This window comes from Otolemur garnettii, unplaced genomic scaffold, assembly GCF_000181295.1.
Source record: "Otolemur garnettii isolate 467f Iridium unplaced genomic scaffold, OtoGar3 scaffold00129, whole genome shotgun sequence".
Classification (NCBI taxonomy): domain Eukaryota; kingdom Metazoa; phylum Chordata; class Mammalia; order Primates; family Galagidae; genus Otolemur; species Otolemur garnettii.
In genome coordinates, this window is record NW_003852524.1 from 2,667,176 (window position 1) to 2,679,650 (window position 12,475).

The window sequence follows — 12,475 nt, forward strand, 5'->3', positions numbered from 1 at the left end:
GGGTTGATTGCTTAAGCTCAGGAGTTCGAGACCAGCCTAATGAAGAGCAAGACCCTGTCTCTAAAAAATAGCCAAGAGTTATGGTGGCTGTAGACCCAGCTACTGGGGAGGCTGAGGCAAGAGAATCACTTGACCCCAAGAGTTTGAGGTTGCTGTGAGCTATGATGCCACGGCACTGTATCGAGGGTGACAAAGTGAGACCGTCTCAAGAAAATAAATAAATAAGTAAAACAAAATTAAAAACACATGGTATATCTTATAGCAATAAATGCCAAGGAGAAAAATAAAGCCGAGATTGTGCCAGGATGGGAGCATAACAGTGTTTTGGTTATCCTTTGCTTCACAAAAAACTATCCCCAAACCCAGTGGTGTAAAGCAATTTAATCATAGCCTGTAACATAACCCACAACACTTCACATCCTTTCTGTAAACGAAGGCTTTTACTCCTTTCTTAGAGTCTCATGTCATGACGGCATCAGGCTCAAAGTTTAGGAACCTGTGAATCAGGTTTAGAGACAAATAATGTGACTCAGGTGCTGCTTCTGGGGTACAGAGATTTGTGAACTAAAAGATAAGCAATCTACCCTAAAACAAACCCAACTGCAGACAATGGAGATACAGGGACAGGATAGCTTCAGTAGACACTGCTATTCCAAAGGGAGGGGAGAAGGGTATGAGTGTCACATAGCAACTGCAGTGTCCTTAGTAGTCTAAAATCCTGCTCTGGGGACAAAGAATGTTTCTTGGTTAGGGCTCACTCCTTTTCTGTGGGAGTAGTTCTCAGCACTTGAACTTGCCTTTGAGTCATCCTTCCTATTCCGTAAAACATTTCTTATAAAAATATCTCAGCCGACTCTATGCCTATGGAAAGCTGGGTTCCCAGAAGTCTCTTATATTTCATTATCTCTACCCTTCTTAGATCAAGTTGATATAATTCCTTTTAATGCTTTATAGCTTTTCAGCATATTAAATTAGAAAAAAGCCATGCCTACATTTATCTTTGAGCTCTACTTTGGGCTGCAAATTAAGGTGCTATGGGACAGCACCCTTAGGAAAGGCTTTTGCTTGGTCACGGAGGGTCTGGAGTCTTAACAGAGGGTTTTACAGTCACACTCTTGATGTGATCTTGACCCTAATGTCACATTTTACTGCCACTACTCTGGATTTGATCTTTGCCTTCAGGTTTTATTTTCTGAATGTCTTGCTGGCCAAAAAACTATTCTGGGCCTTCTATATTTTCTCTAACTCTTGCTTTAAAATGCAAAATAGTAGTCCCCCAATTCTCAATGCACACATCCCAAGACCCTCTGTGGATACCTGGAACTAGGTGTAATACCGAGCCCAATTGCTGTCAGTCAGAACATGTTTCTGCTCCTGTCCTCCGCCCACAAATTTAATGCTTTTTCTTCTTAACGAAGCCCTCATCATGCACTGTGGCCATAACTTTTGCAGTTTGAGCTATGATAGCAAAACTAGCACAAATTTCTTTCTCCTTCTGCCCGTTTTATGTGTAGATTTGTTCTTTCTGTAGATCTTAGCAACACATGGTTTTTTCCCCCCATTAAGTCTTACTCACCTTGTCACATAAAGGAAGCACTTTACGGCCTCTGTTTGGGATGCCCCAGTTGCCAGCATCACTACTCTTGTACTTTGGGGCCATTATTAAGTAATAAGGGTTACCTGAACCCAAGCACTGCAATGCCCAACTATCGATCTGAAAATTGAGACAGCTACTAAATGATTAATGGGCAGGCAGTGTAGACGGTGTAGATCTGCTGGACAAAGAGCTGATTCACATCCCAGGCAGGACAAGATTGCATCATGCTACTCAGAACAATGTGCAGTTTAAAACATGAGCATTTTACTTCTGTCATTTTCCATTTAATATTTTCAAACTGCAGTTGACACAAATAATTGAAACAGTGGAAAGGGAAACTGTGGATGGGGGGGGGCACATTACTCCTGAAGACCTTCCTTCCAAACTTTCCACCACTATATAATGTGTATTCCTTTCTTCAAACAGCCACTAACAATTTCCTCCCTGCCTTTTCAGTCTACTCAACACCCTTCAAGTCTCTATGTTGTTAAAATATTGCTCTACTTTTAAAGGGCCTGATTTCTTATTCAATTGGAAGAAAAACCAGAGTATAAAGTGCCCCATTTCTATTACATATTGCTATGTTACAAGTTTCCCATGACTTAGTGACTTAAAACAGTAGTAATTTATTATGGTTCATAATTTTGTAGTTAGGTAATTATTTTAAGTAATGTTGGCTGGGAAGGTGGGACAGTTAGAAGGTCTGAAATGGCCTCATTCGGGTAGCATTTAGTGAAGGCTGCCAGCTAGCAGCTTAGCTGGGGCCTCAGGTGAGGGCCTCCCAATGTGGCTGCCTCAGCTTCCCCAAGGCACTAAGCTGGGCTCCAAAAAGAGAAGGTAGAAGTTGTAGATCTTCTAATGCCCAGACTAGGAAGGTACTATAGTATCATTTCTGCCACATTCCATGGGCCAAAACAGGTCACAGGGCCAATACATGCTCGAGGAGAGAAACTCTAGATTCCATCACTTGATGAAGAAGTGACGAGATCACATTACAAAAGAGTATGTGGCATGGAAGGTATTAGCATGGTCTTTTTTTGAAATACAGTCTATCACAGCCAGGCTATATGTCTATGTGTATCATTTTAAATAGGGTGGTCAGGGAAGGCCTTAGGAGACAGTGACATTTGAGCAAAGACCTGAAGGGGAGCAAAGCAAGCCTCGATATTTGGTGTAAAAGCATTACAGACTAAAATAATTATAAGTATGAACATCCTGATGAGGGAACAAGCCTGATTAAAGGACAATAAGGAAGCCACTGTGAAATTCACACACCTATGAATTTCATTGCCATTTTAAGTACTGTGCAACTTACCACCTTACCTACTCTCGAAAATGTCATCTTTTTCAGTCTGATATATGAGTAGATGTTTCCAAGAGCAATTATGGTCACCGTAATATAATCAGTCTTAGAACATAAGCAACTTGTAATAGTTAGAGTACTTGTTCAGAACTAATTATGTCATATTTGATCTCTTCTTTTCAGGGAAACTTTTAAAAGCAGAGTATATTCTGAGCAGTCTAATAAGCAACAATGGAGCAACAGGTAGGTACTTTCATATCTTCACAATGACCTTTATCCTCATTCCTTGCCAGAGTTCCAATTTAATAACCAGTTAATGACTCAGTAGTTACTGTACATTGAATGTTCCCAGAATTATGTGGGACTGGCTCTGCCACTGGTGAATTAAGTGACTTTAATCAAGCAGCTTTTGTCTCTAACTTAAAAATAAAACAAAAAGTGTCTAATATTTGCCTGTTTCATTGTAAAGTATGTTATCTAATGGACAATAATTGTCAAGGCAGATAACTCTATGGGCCTTAGAAAGGACTCAGTAGCAGCACTTAGAAGAACTATGATTGGAGAGGGACAAGATAACGTTGAAGGTAAAGTCCACAGTAGCAGAGCACCTGCATCAATTTACAAAGAAAAAATCTCACTCATGCCCTAATTGAGGAGGACCAATGATTAACAGCACGTAAAATAGCCAGCACCATAGACCTCTTAATTGGCTCAGCTTATACAATTCTGACTGAGAAATTGAAGTTGAGCAAACTTTCCAGTCTGGATGCCCAAACCATTGCGTGCAGATCATGTATAGACAAGGGCAGAGCTTTCCATGGAGGGTTTAAACAAGCAAGGTCAAGATTTTGAAACATTTCCTTGAAGAATTGTAACAGGAGATGAAATATGGCAGAAGACAAAGCATAATCAAAGCAATGGTTACCAAGAAGTAGAAGAGGTCCAGTCAAAGCAAAATAAAAGTGGACCAGTCAAGAATAAAAAGATCATAGCAATACTTGGGGAGTTTCCCAAGACATTTGGCTTATTGACTTTGGCAGGGGGAGAGCAAAAGAATAATAACATCTGCTTATTACTGCAGATGTTATTATTACATTCAACTGCAAAATACTTTAAGTATTTTGAGAAAGTTAGCCAAAGCTTTGGCAGAAAAATGCCTATGAAAGCTTGATCAGAGAGTTCTTCTCCACCCTTACAATGCCCCTGCTCATTTCTCTCATCAAACAGCATTTCTGAGCAAGAGCGGTTGCACAGAGAAGGCTGAAACCAATTTACTAGAGATGCACCAGAGACTGAGGGTCCTAGTACATCACAAATATGTCTATTATGTCCTATAATGGAGGGGCTGTCATGGCCATGAGGGGAAGAACTGTGTGGCCATCGCTGTAGACAGGTGCTTCAGGATTCAAGCCCAGATGGTGACCACGGACTTCCAGAAGATCTTTCCCATGGGTGACCGTCATTCATACATCCATCTGGCTGGCCTCACCACTGATGTCCAGATAGTTGCCCAGTGCCTCAAGTTCTGACTGAACCTGTATGAGTTAAAGGAAGGTCGGCAGATCAAACCTCATACCCTCATGAGTATGGTGGCCAATCTTTTGTATGAAAAACGATTTGGTCCCTACTACACTGAGCCAGTCATTGCTGGGTTGGACCTGAAGACCTTTAAGCCCTTCATTTGCTCTCTAGACCTCATTGGCTGCCCCATGGTGACTGATGACTTTGTGGTCAGTAGCACCTGAGCTGAACAAATGTACAGGATGTGTGAGTCCCTCTGGGAGCCTAACATGGATCCACAACCCCTGTTTGAAACAATCTCCCAAGCCATGGTGAATGCCATGGACTGGGATGCAGTGTCAGGCATGGGAGTCATTGTCCACATCATTGAGAAGGACAAAATCACCACCAGGACACTGAAGGCCTTAATGGACTAAACCTGTTCCCAGAGCCTACCTTTTTTTCTTTTTTTTTCTTTTTTCTTTTTTTTTGAAATAAAATAGGCTTTCTTTCAAAACAAACAAACAAACAACAACAGAAAAACCCCAGCAGTTCTATGAGAGTTTCAATGGGTAATCAATCATTAGGCCTTATAGTCCAGATTTGGTTCTTTATAATGTCTTTGTGTTCCCTAATGTTAAAAGAATTTAAGGGCATCCATTTCTTTTCAGTTAATAATATAAAAAAGGCTGCATTGACATGACTAATTTCCCAGGACTCTCAATTCTTTTTTCTTTTTGTAGTTTTTGGCCGGGGCCAGGTTCAAACCCGCCACCCCTGATATATGGGGCTGGCGCTCTACTCCTTGAGCTACCTGACTCTCAGTTCTTTAGGGATGGACTAAGTGTCTATTGTTATCATTTACAAAAGTGTCTTGAACTTGATAGAGTTTATGCGTAGAAATAAAATTTATATCTTATTTTTATCTTTTAATTTTATTTTTCCATGAACTTTGAAGTCTCCTCATAGAAAACCTGAACAGACCAATAATGAATAACAAGATCGAATCAGTAATAAAAAGGCTCCCAACAAAGAAAAGTCCAGGCTTCACTGCCCAATTTTACCAAATATTTAAAGAAGAACTATGAATAATACTAATTCTCCTCCAAATATTTCAAAAAATTAAAAAAGAGAGAATTCTCCCCATGAGGCCAGCATTACTCTGATACTAAAACCAGACAAGGATGGTTCAACAAACACAAATCCATGGACATGCTACATTGCATTGACGGAATGAAGCACAAAAACATTATAAGATCATCTCAATAGATGCAGAGAAAATGTTTGATAAAATTAAAAGTTCCTTCAGGACAAAAACGCTAAACAAGATAGTCTTATGTGCATAAGGAACATACGTCAACATAAAAAGGCTACATACATGACAAATCCAGCTAACATACTGAACAGGGAAAAGCTGAAACGCCTTTCCTCTAGACACTGTAACAAGATGAGGACGTCACTTTCACCACTCCTATTCAACACAGCACTGGAAATCTTAACCAGAGCAATCCAGCAAGGAGAGAAATAAAGGGCATCTAAATTGGAAAAGAATAAGCCAGATTGTCCCTCTTTGTAGATGAAATGATGTTACAATTATGAAAACCTAAAGACTCTACCAAAAAAACTCTTAGATCTAATAAACAAATTCAATAAAGTTGCAGGATACAAAATCAGCATACAAAAATTAGTAGCATTTTATACATCAATATGAACTACCTTAAGAAGAAGAAATCAGGAAGGAACTCTCATTTACAATAGCTACAAAGAATATAAAATTCCTGGGATTTAACCAAGGAGGTAAAAGATCTCTACAAGGAAAAGTACAAAACACTGATGAAAAAAATTGTAGATGATTCGAATGGAAAGACATCCCATGCTTATGGACTGGAAGAATTAACACTGTTAAAATGACCATACTACTCAAAGCAATCTACAGATTCAATGAAATTCCTACTAAAATACTAATGTCATTTTTCACAGAAATAGAAAAAAAAAAATCCTAGAATTCATGTGGAACAAAAATAAAAGCCTGAATAGCCAAAACAATCCTGAGCAAGAAGAACAAAGCTGGATGCATCATGCTGCCTGTCTTAAAAATATACTACGGGGGCTACTGTAACTAAAACAGGCACATACACCAGTGGAACAAGAAGTAAACCCATATGAGTTAACTGATTTTTGACAAAGATGCCAAGAACATATATATTGGGGGAAAGACACCCTCTTTAATAAATGGTGCTGGGAAAACTGGATATCCATATCTACAAGAATGAAACTAGACTCTCAACTCTCACCGTATACAAAAATCAACTCAAAATGGTGTAAAGATTTCAACAAGACCTGAAACTTTAAAACTATTAGATGAAAAATAGAAGAAACACTCCAAGACATTACTATAGGCAAAGATTTTTGTATCTAAGACCTCAAAAGCATGGGCAGCAAAACCAGAAGTACACAAGTAGGACTCTATTAAACTAAAATGCTTATGCACAGCAAAGGAAACAATCACAAGAAAAGAAACAACTGCATAGGAGAAAATAATTGCAAACTGTTCATCTAACAGGGACTAATATGCAGAATATACGAGGAACTAAAACAACTCAACAGCAAAAAAAACCATATGATTCCATTAAAATGTGCAAAGAATGTGAATAGACATTTTTCAAAAGAAGACAGACAAATGACTAACAGATCCCCTACTGGGAATTTATCCAAAGGAAAAGAAATTAATATACCAAAGGGTTACGTGCACCCCCAGGCTTATTGCAGCATTATTCACAATAGCAAAGATACGAAATCAACCCAAGTGTCCATTAATGAATGAATGAATAAATAAAATGTGGTATATATTATATACATACACACAATAACATAGTATTTGGCCAGAAAAATGGATGAAATCATATCGTTTGCAACAACAGAGGTGGAACTAGAAGTCATCATGTAAAGTGAAATAAACCAGGTGCAGACAAATATCTCATGTTCTTACTCAATGAGAGCTAAAAAATAGTTGATCACGTGAAGGTAGAGAGTAGAATGGTAGTTACCCAACGCTGGAAAGGATGTGAGGCAAGGGAGATGAAGAGAAGTTGGCTAATAGGTACAAACATAGGTAGTTAGATAGAAGGAATACGTTCTAATGGTGAATAGCAAAGTAGGTTGGCTATAGTTAACAATAATGTGTTTTGTAATTCAAAACAGCTAGAAGAGAACTTGAAATGTTCCCAACATATAGAAAAAATGAATACTTGAGTTGATGGATATCCTAAATATCCCAGCTCCATCATTACACATTCTAGGTATGTAACAGAATATCACATGTACCCCATATATATATACACACACACACACACACACACACACATATATATATACACACAAATATTATGTATTAATGAAAAACTATAAAAAGAATTGTGATTGAAATGAAAACCTCCAATTTCAGAAAATTGTGCTTATGGCTTTATGTATTTAAATTGCTTGGAAAATAAATTTGATTTTTGACCATAAGAACTTAAACAAATATTTATTTTGAAATAGATTTCCTTTCAATATTCAATCATACATGAAGGAAGCAAGTCCTAACAGTTGGGTCACAATGTTTGACCACTGACAGAGTTCAGAGCCAGGCCTCCTCTTCCCCTTTCCCTCCCACACTGGACAGACCTATTTAAATAAAAAAGAGGAGAAGAAGAAGGAGGAGGAGGAGGAGGAAGGAAGAAGAGGAAGAGGAGGAGAAAGAAAGCTTATTTACCCAAGTTCAGTTTATAGGAGATTTTACCCTAGCCCTACAGTGATGTCACCCCTGTTCTCCCTAGAAAGTCTCATTATGTGAACAAATCTTTTCGTACCCTCTTGATGCATGTCATCAGTTTTGACATCCAAACCAATATGGAGCAGATGAGATTGACCCTACCCTTCTTGAGGCAACCACAAGATAGTGAGTGTAATACTGTAAATAAACTAATCTAGAGGCCAGGTGTGATGGTTCACGCCTATAATCCCAGCACTCTTGGAGGCTGAGATGGGAGGATCATTTGAGCTCAGGAGTTTGAGACCAGGATGAGCAAGAGCAAGATCCATTCTCTATTAAAAATAGAAAAATTAGCCAGACAGTGTGGCCCATACCTGGCTGAGGCAAGGGGATCACTTGAGCCCAGGAGTTGAAGTTTCAGTGAGGTTTGATGACACCACTGCACTCTAGGCTGGGTGACAAAGTGAGACTCTGTCTCAAAACTAAACAAATTAAATAATCTGGGGAGGGCTTTGAGGAAATAGCACTGAATCTGAGATCTGAAGAAGGAAAGGGAGCCAGAGGAAAGAGTATCCCAGGCAGGTGGAGCAGTAAGTGGAGTATCCCAGGCAGGGGGACGCCACGAAGCAAGAGGCCACTGCTATTATAAGGAACACAGGTGATGCCCATGTGGACAGCCGCAGCTTGCAAGGGGAGAGCTGGACCAGAGAGGAGTCAGCTGCATAGCTGGACTTGACCTTGGACCTTATTCTAAAGGAAAAGTTGAGATTGTTTCTCAAATTGATATTGTGTGTGCTCATTGGATGCTTTAGTGGAAGTAGTTTTACTGTACCAGGCTATTTCTTTAATAATTTAAGGTCATTCTTCCTCTCTTTTATTTTAGGTAGCTGGCTTTACAGAAATGAAAGTGACAAGGTCCTGGTGCAATCAGTCTGTGTACAGATCAGAGGGCAGATTCTGCAAAAGCTAGGTACTATCATCTAACACCTGTTTCTCTCAGGGCTCATTTACAAATGCCTGTAATCCTAGCATTCTGGAAGGCTGAGACAGGTGATTGCTTGAGCTCATGAGTTTGATACCAGCCTGAGCAAGAGCAAGACCCCATTGCAACTAAAAATAGAAAACCCAGCCAGGCATTGGGGGAGGAGGGCCCTATAGTCCCAGCTAATTGGGATGCTGAAGTGAGAGGATTTCTGGAGCCCAGGAGTTTGAAGTTGCTATGAGCTATGATTGTGCCACAGTACTCTATCCAGAGTTACAGAGTGAGACTCTGTCTTAAAAATAAATAAACAAACAAACAAAACTTGGCTACCAGATTTTACCATGGAATTTTCTTATTATATCCAACTAAAATTGTTAATTCCAAATTACCTTGGTTTCTTCATTAAAAAAGAAAATTACATTTAAGATTCTAGGAATATTAAAATATTAATAAAATATTTTTTTCTGTTGAGTTTTGTTAGAGAAATTTACGGTTGTGTATTATAGTTGGTGACCATAGGGTTTTTAGTATTATTCCTAGCATCTGACTCAATTCAGCAGGACTCTATGTGACACAGGGACATCTTATGCCAAACCTACCACATCACCTTACTCGTTCATCCCACAGGGGACTTGTGAATTTTTTTGAGTTTATAGAACATAAATGATACCTTACAGTTCAGGCTAAAGGGTTTGAGATTTTTAACAGAAAGTGGAAATTATTATTCTTTTTTTTTTTTTTTGTAGAAACAAAGTCTCACTTTATCGCCCTCAGTAGAGTACCGTGGTGTCACATAGCTCATGGCAACCTCCAACTCCTGGGCTTAGGCGATTCTCTTGCCTCAGCCTCCCCAGTACCTGGGCCTACAGGCGCCAGCCACAACACCTGGTTATTTTTTGTTGCAGTTTGGCTGGGACCGAGTTTGAACCCGCCACCCTCAGTATAGGGGGCTGGTGCCCTACCCACTGAGTCACAGGCACTGCCCGAAATTGTTATTCTTTTTTTCCTTTTTTTTTTTTTTTGGCAGTTTTTTGGCCAGGGCCAGGTTTGAACTTACCACCCTTGGTATATGGGGCCAGCACCCTACCCAGTGAGCCACAGGCACCACCCGAAATTATTATTCTTATAAATAATGGAATAACTATTTGTATGTAATATGCATTAATATATATCGCACACAAAAAATATAATAATTCTTACCATTTTCCAGTGAAATGGAAAATTATTGGTATTAAAACAGTTAAAAAACAGATTTCTGGGTGTCAGTCCAAATCTAGCCCTGGATTCTTCTGACAGGATCCAGCGAATCATCTTTCTGTATTTGTTTTCAAATGTATTTTCTAACCCAACAGTGCAGATCCTAGCTATTTCTCCTCTGACCCTCTCTCCCTTTTCTTTTTTCTCAGGGATGTGGTACGAAGCAGCAGAGTTAATATGGGCTTCCATCGTGGGATATCTGACACTTCCCCAGCCGGATAAGAAAGTTGTTTGTCTAGTGCTTGTTTTTTCCTTTCCTGTATTTTTCTTTGGATGATTATGTCCGTTTGATGTAATCAGTTTACCATTTATCAATTTCATCTGTCCTAGTTTGATTAGCATGGGGCCAGGAACATTTAGCAACTTCTTTCTGTGTCTTGCTTTGTCCTTGCTCCCAGCTAGACTCTTGGCCTATGTATAGTGTTTCTATAATCATTTGTAATTATCCATGCATATATTTTTTGCCTATTGGTGCGTTTATCTATTTTTTATTATATATTTAGCCTGTACCTAATTTCATAGCAAAATTGAGATAGCTAAGCTACTTTTATTTTTGTTTTGTTTTGTTTGTTTGTTTGAGACAAAGTCTCACTCTGTCACCCAGGCTAGAGGGCCATGGCCTCAGCCTAGCTCACAGCAACCTGAAGCTTCTGAACTCAAGCAATCTTCCTGCTTCAGCTTCCTGAGTAGCTGGGACTATAGGCACCCAGCTAATTTTTATGTTTTTAGTACAGGCAGGGTCCCACTTTGCTCAAGCTGCTCTTGAACTCTTGATCCCAAGAGATCCTCTCTGCTCAGCCACTCAGATTGTAGCCCTAAGGTGGATATAGTCACTTTTCTTGAGTTGAATGGGCAAAGACTAAAATCCCACCACACCCAACCCTAAGTTGGGTAAAATCATGTTTCTTGAGTTGAATGGGCAAAGACTTCAATTAATTGTTTATGTAGCATCTTTATTCAAGAAATTGATATGCACCGTTGGTTTTCCTACTTGACATTTGTATTTTCTATAATTCTCCTCATTATCTGAATCATCAGGTAATTACATTTTCCTAAGCTGTGTCAGCAGGGTTGCTGTCTGCAATAGAATGTGATGTGAAAACTCCTCCTTGGGCCAGTTATTCGGACCTTGGAGTACGGACAAGTTAGTGTTGGTGATCCAGTGAAACCCAACTAAGGAATAGCTGGGTTTCCATTACCTTTGTGCATACGTGTTTCAAAACATCACACTGTAACCCCATAAATATTGACAATTGTCGTGTGCTCTTTTTCAAAAAGTAGCTCCAATCTCATAGTAATAAAAATAATAATAGGAAAATAATTCATGGGGGGGGATAATCACTGCCTTTAAGCCATGAGACAAGAGCAATAATCGACTGTGAATTCTGAATCTGTGATTTGTCTGTGTTTTCCTTACAGGGCATTTCCACATCACTAGGTATACTGGCAGACATCTTTGTTTCCATGAGCAAGAAAGATTATGGAAAATTTAAAGACAGTCCACAAATTAACTTGGTAATTATCATTTGTCAAAACATGGTGCTGAGTGAAATCACCTAGAAGGCTGCCAGCGTTATTCTTGGTGGTTAGTAAACCTCTCAGGAGATTGGGCTGGGAGAGCACAGTGGCCCCTCCTTGACTAATGTGAGCAATCCTGGGGAATGGCTCCTATGGTGTCTTATTTGGCTTTGTTATGCCAGCACCCAGCACAGTACCAAACACACACAGGGTCCTTAAAAGTTACTGGTGAATGAATGAATATCACCATTCATTTTAAGCCACATTTAGTTCCTTCCAAATTATCACATAATTCAGTTTCCAAACATAGGCCATCTCAATGACAAAGTGGTAATAATTTTAAAACTTTAATCCCCATCTCTTCAAATCAGAGCATCAGGCTTTTTTTCTTTATAATAATGGTTACTAATATTTATATATGACTAAAAAAAAAAGTATCTGTATCCCCATAAAACTCTATGATATTGGTAGATCAAAATGTATCATTTCTAGAGGGAAATTTATAGCATTACAAGCCTTCCTCAAGAGAACAGAAAGAGAGGAAGTTAACAACTTAATGGGACA

The 12,475-nt window shown here is 39.1% G+C and overlaps 1 protein-coding gene and 1 pseudogene across 1 annotated transcript in view; both read left to right on the forward strand.

Annotated features, from left to right (window-relative positions):
- ALPK1 (alpha kinase 1) overlaps positions 1-12,475 on the forward strand; it is a 144,283-nt gene that overhangs the window by 111,074 nt on the left and 20,734 nt on the right. The window contains exons 8-12 of the mRNA XM_023518193.1: positions 2,976-2,985; positions 3,084-3,143; positions 9,038-9,124; positions 10,543-10,619; positions 11,813-11,908. Of these exons, the coding sequence (XP_023373961.1) occupies positions 2,976-2,985; positions 3,084-3,143; positions 9,038-9,124; positions 10,543-10,619; positions 11,813-11,908 (330 nt within the window). The remainder of the gene's footprint in view (positions 1-2,975; positions 2,986-3,083; positions 3,144-9,037; positions 9,125-10,542; positions 10,620-11,812; positions 11,909-12,475) is intronic.
- LOC100955367 lies at positions 4,218-4,846 on the forward strand (annotated as a pseudogene).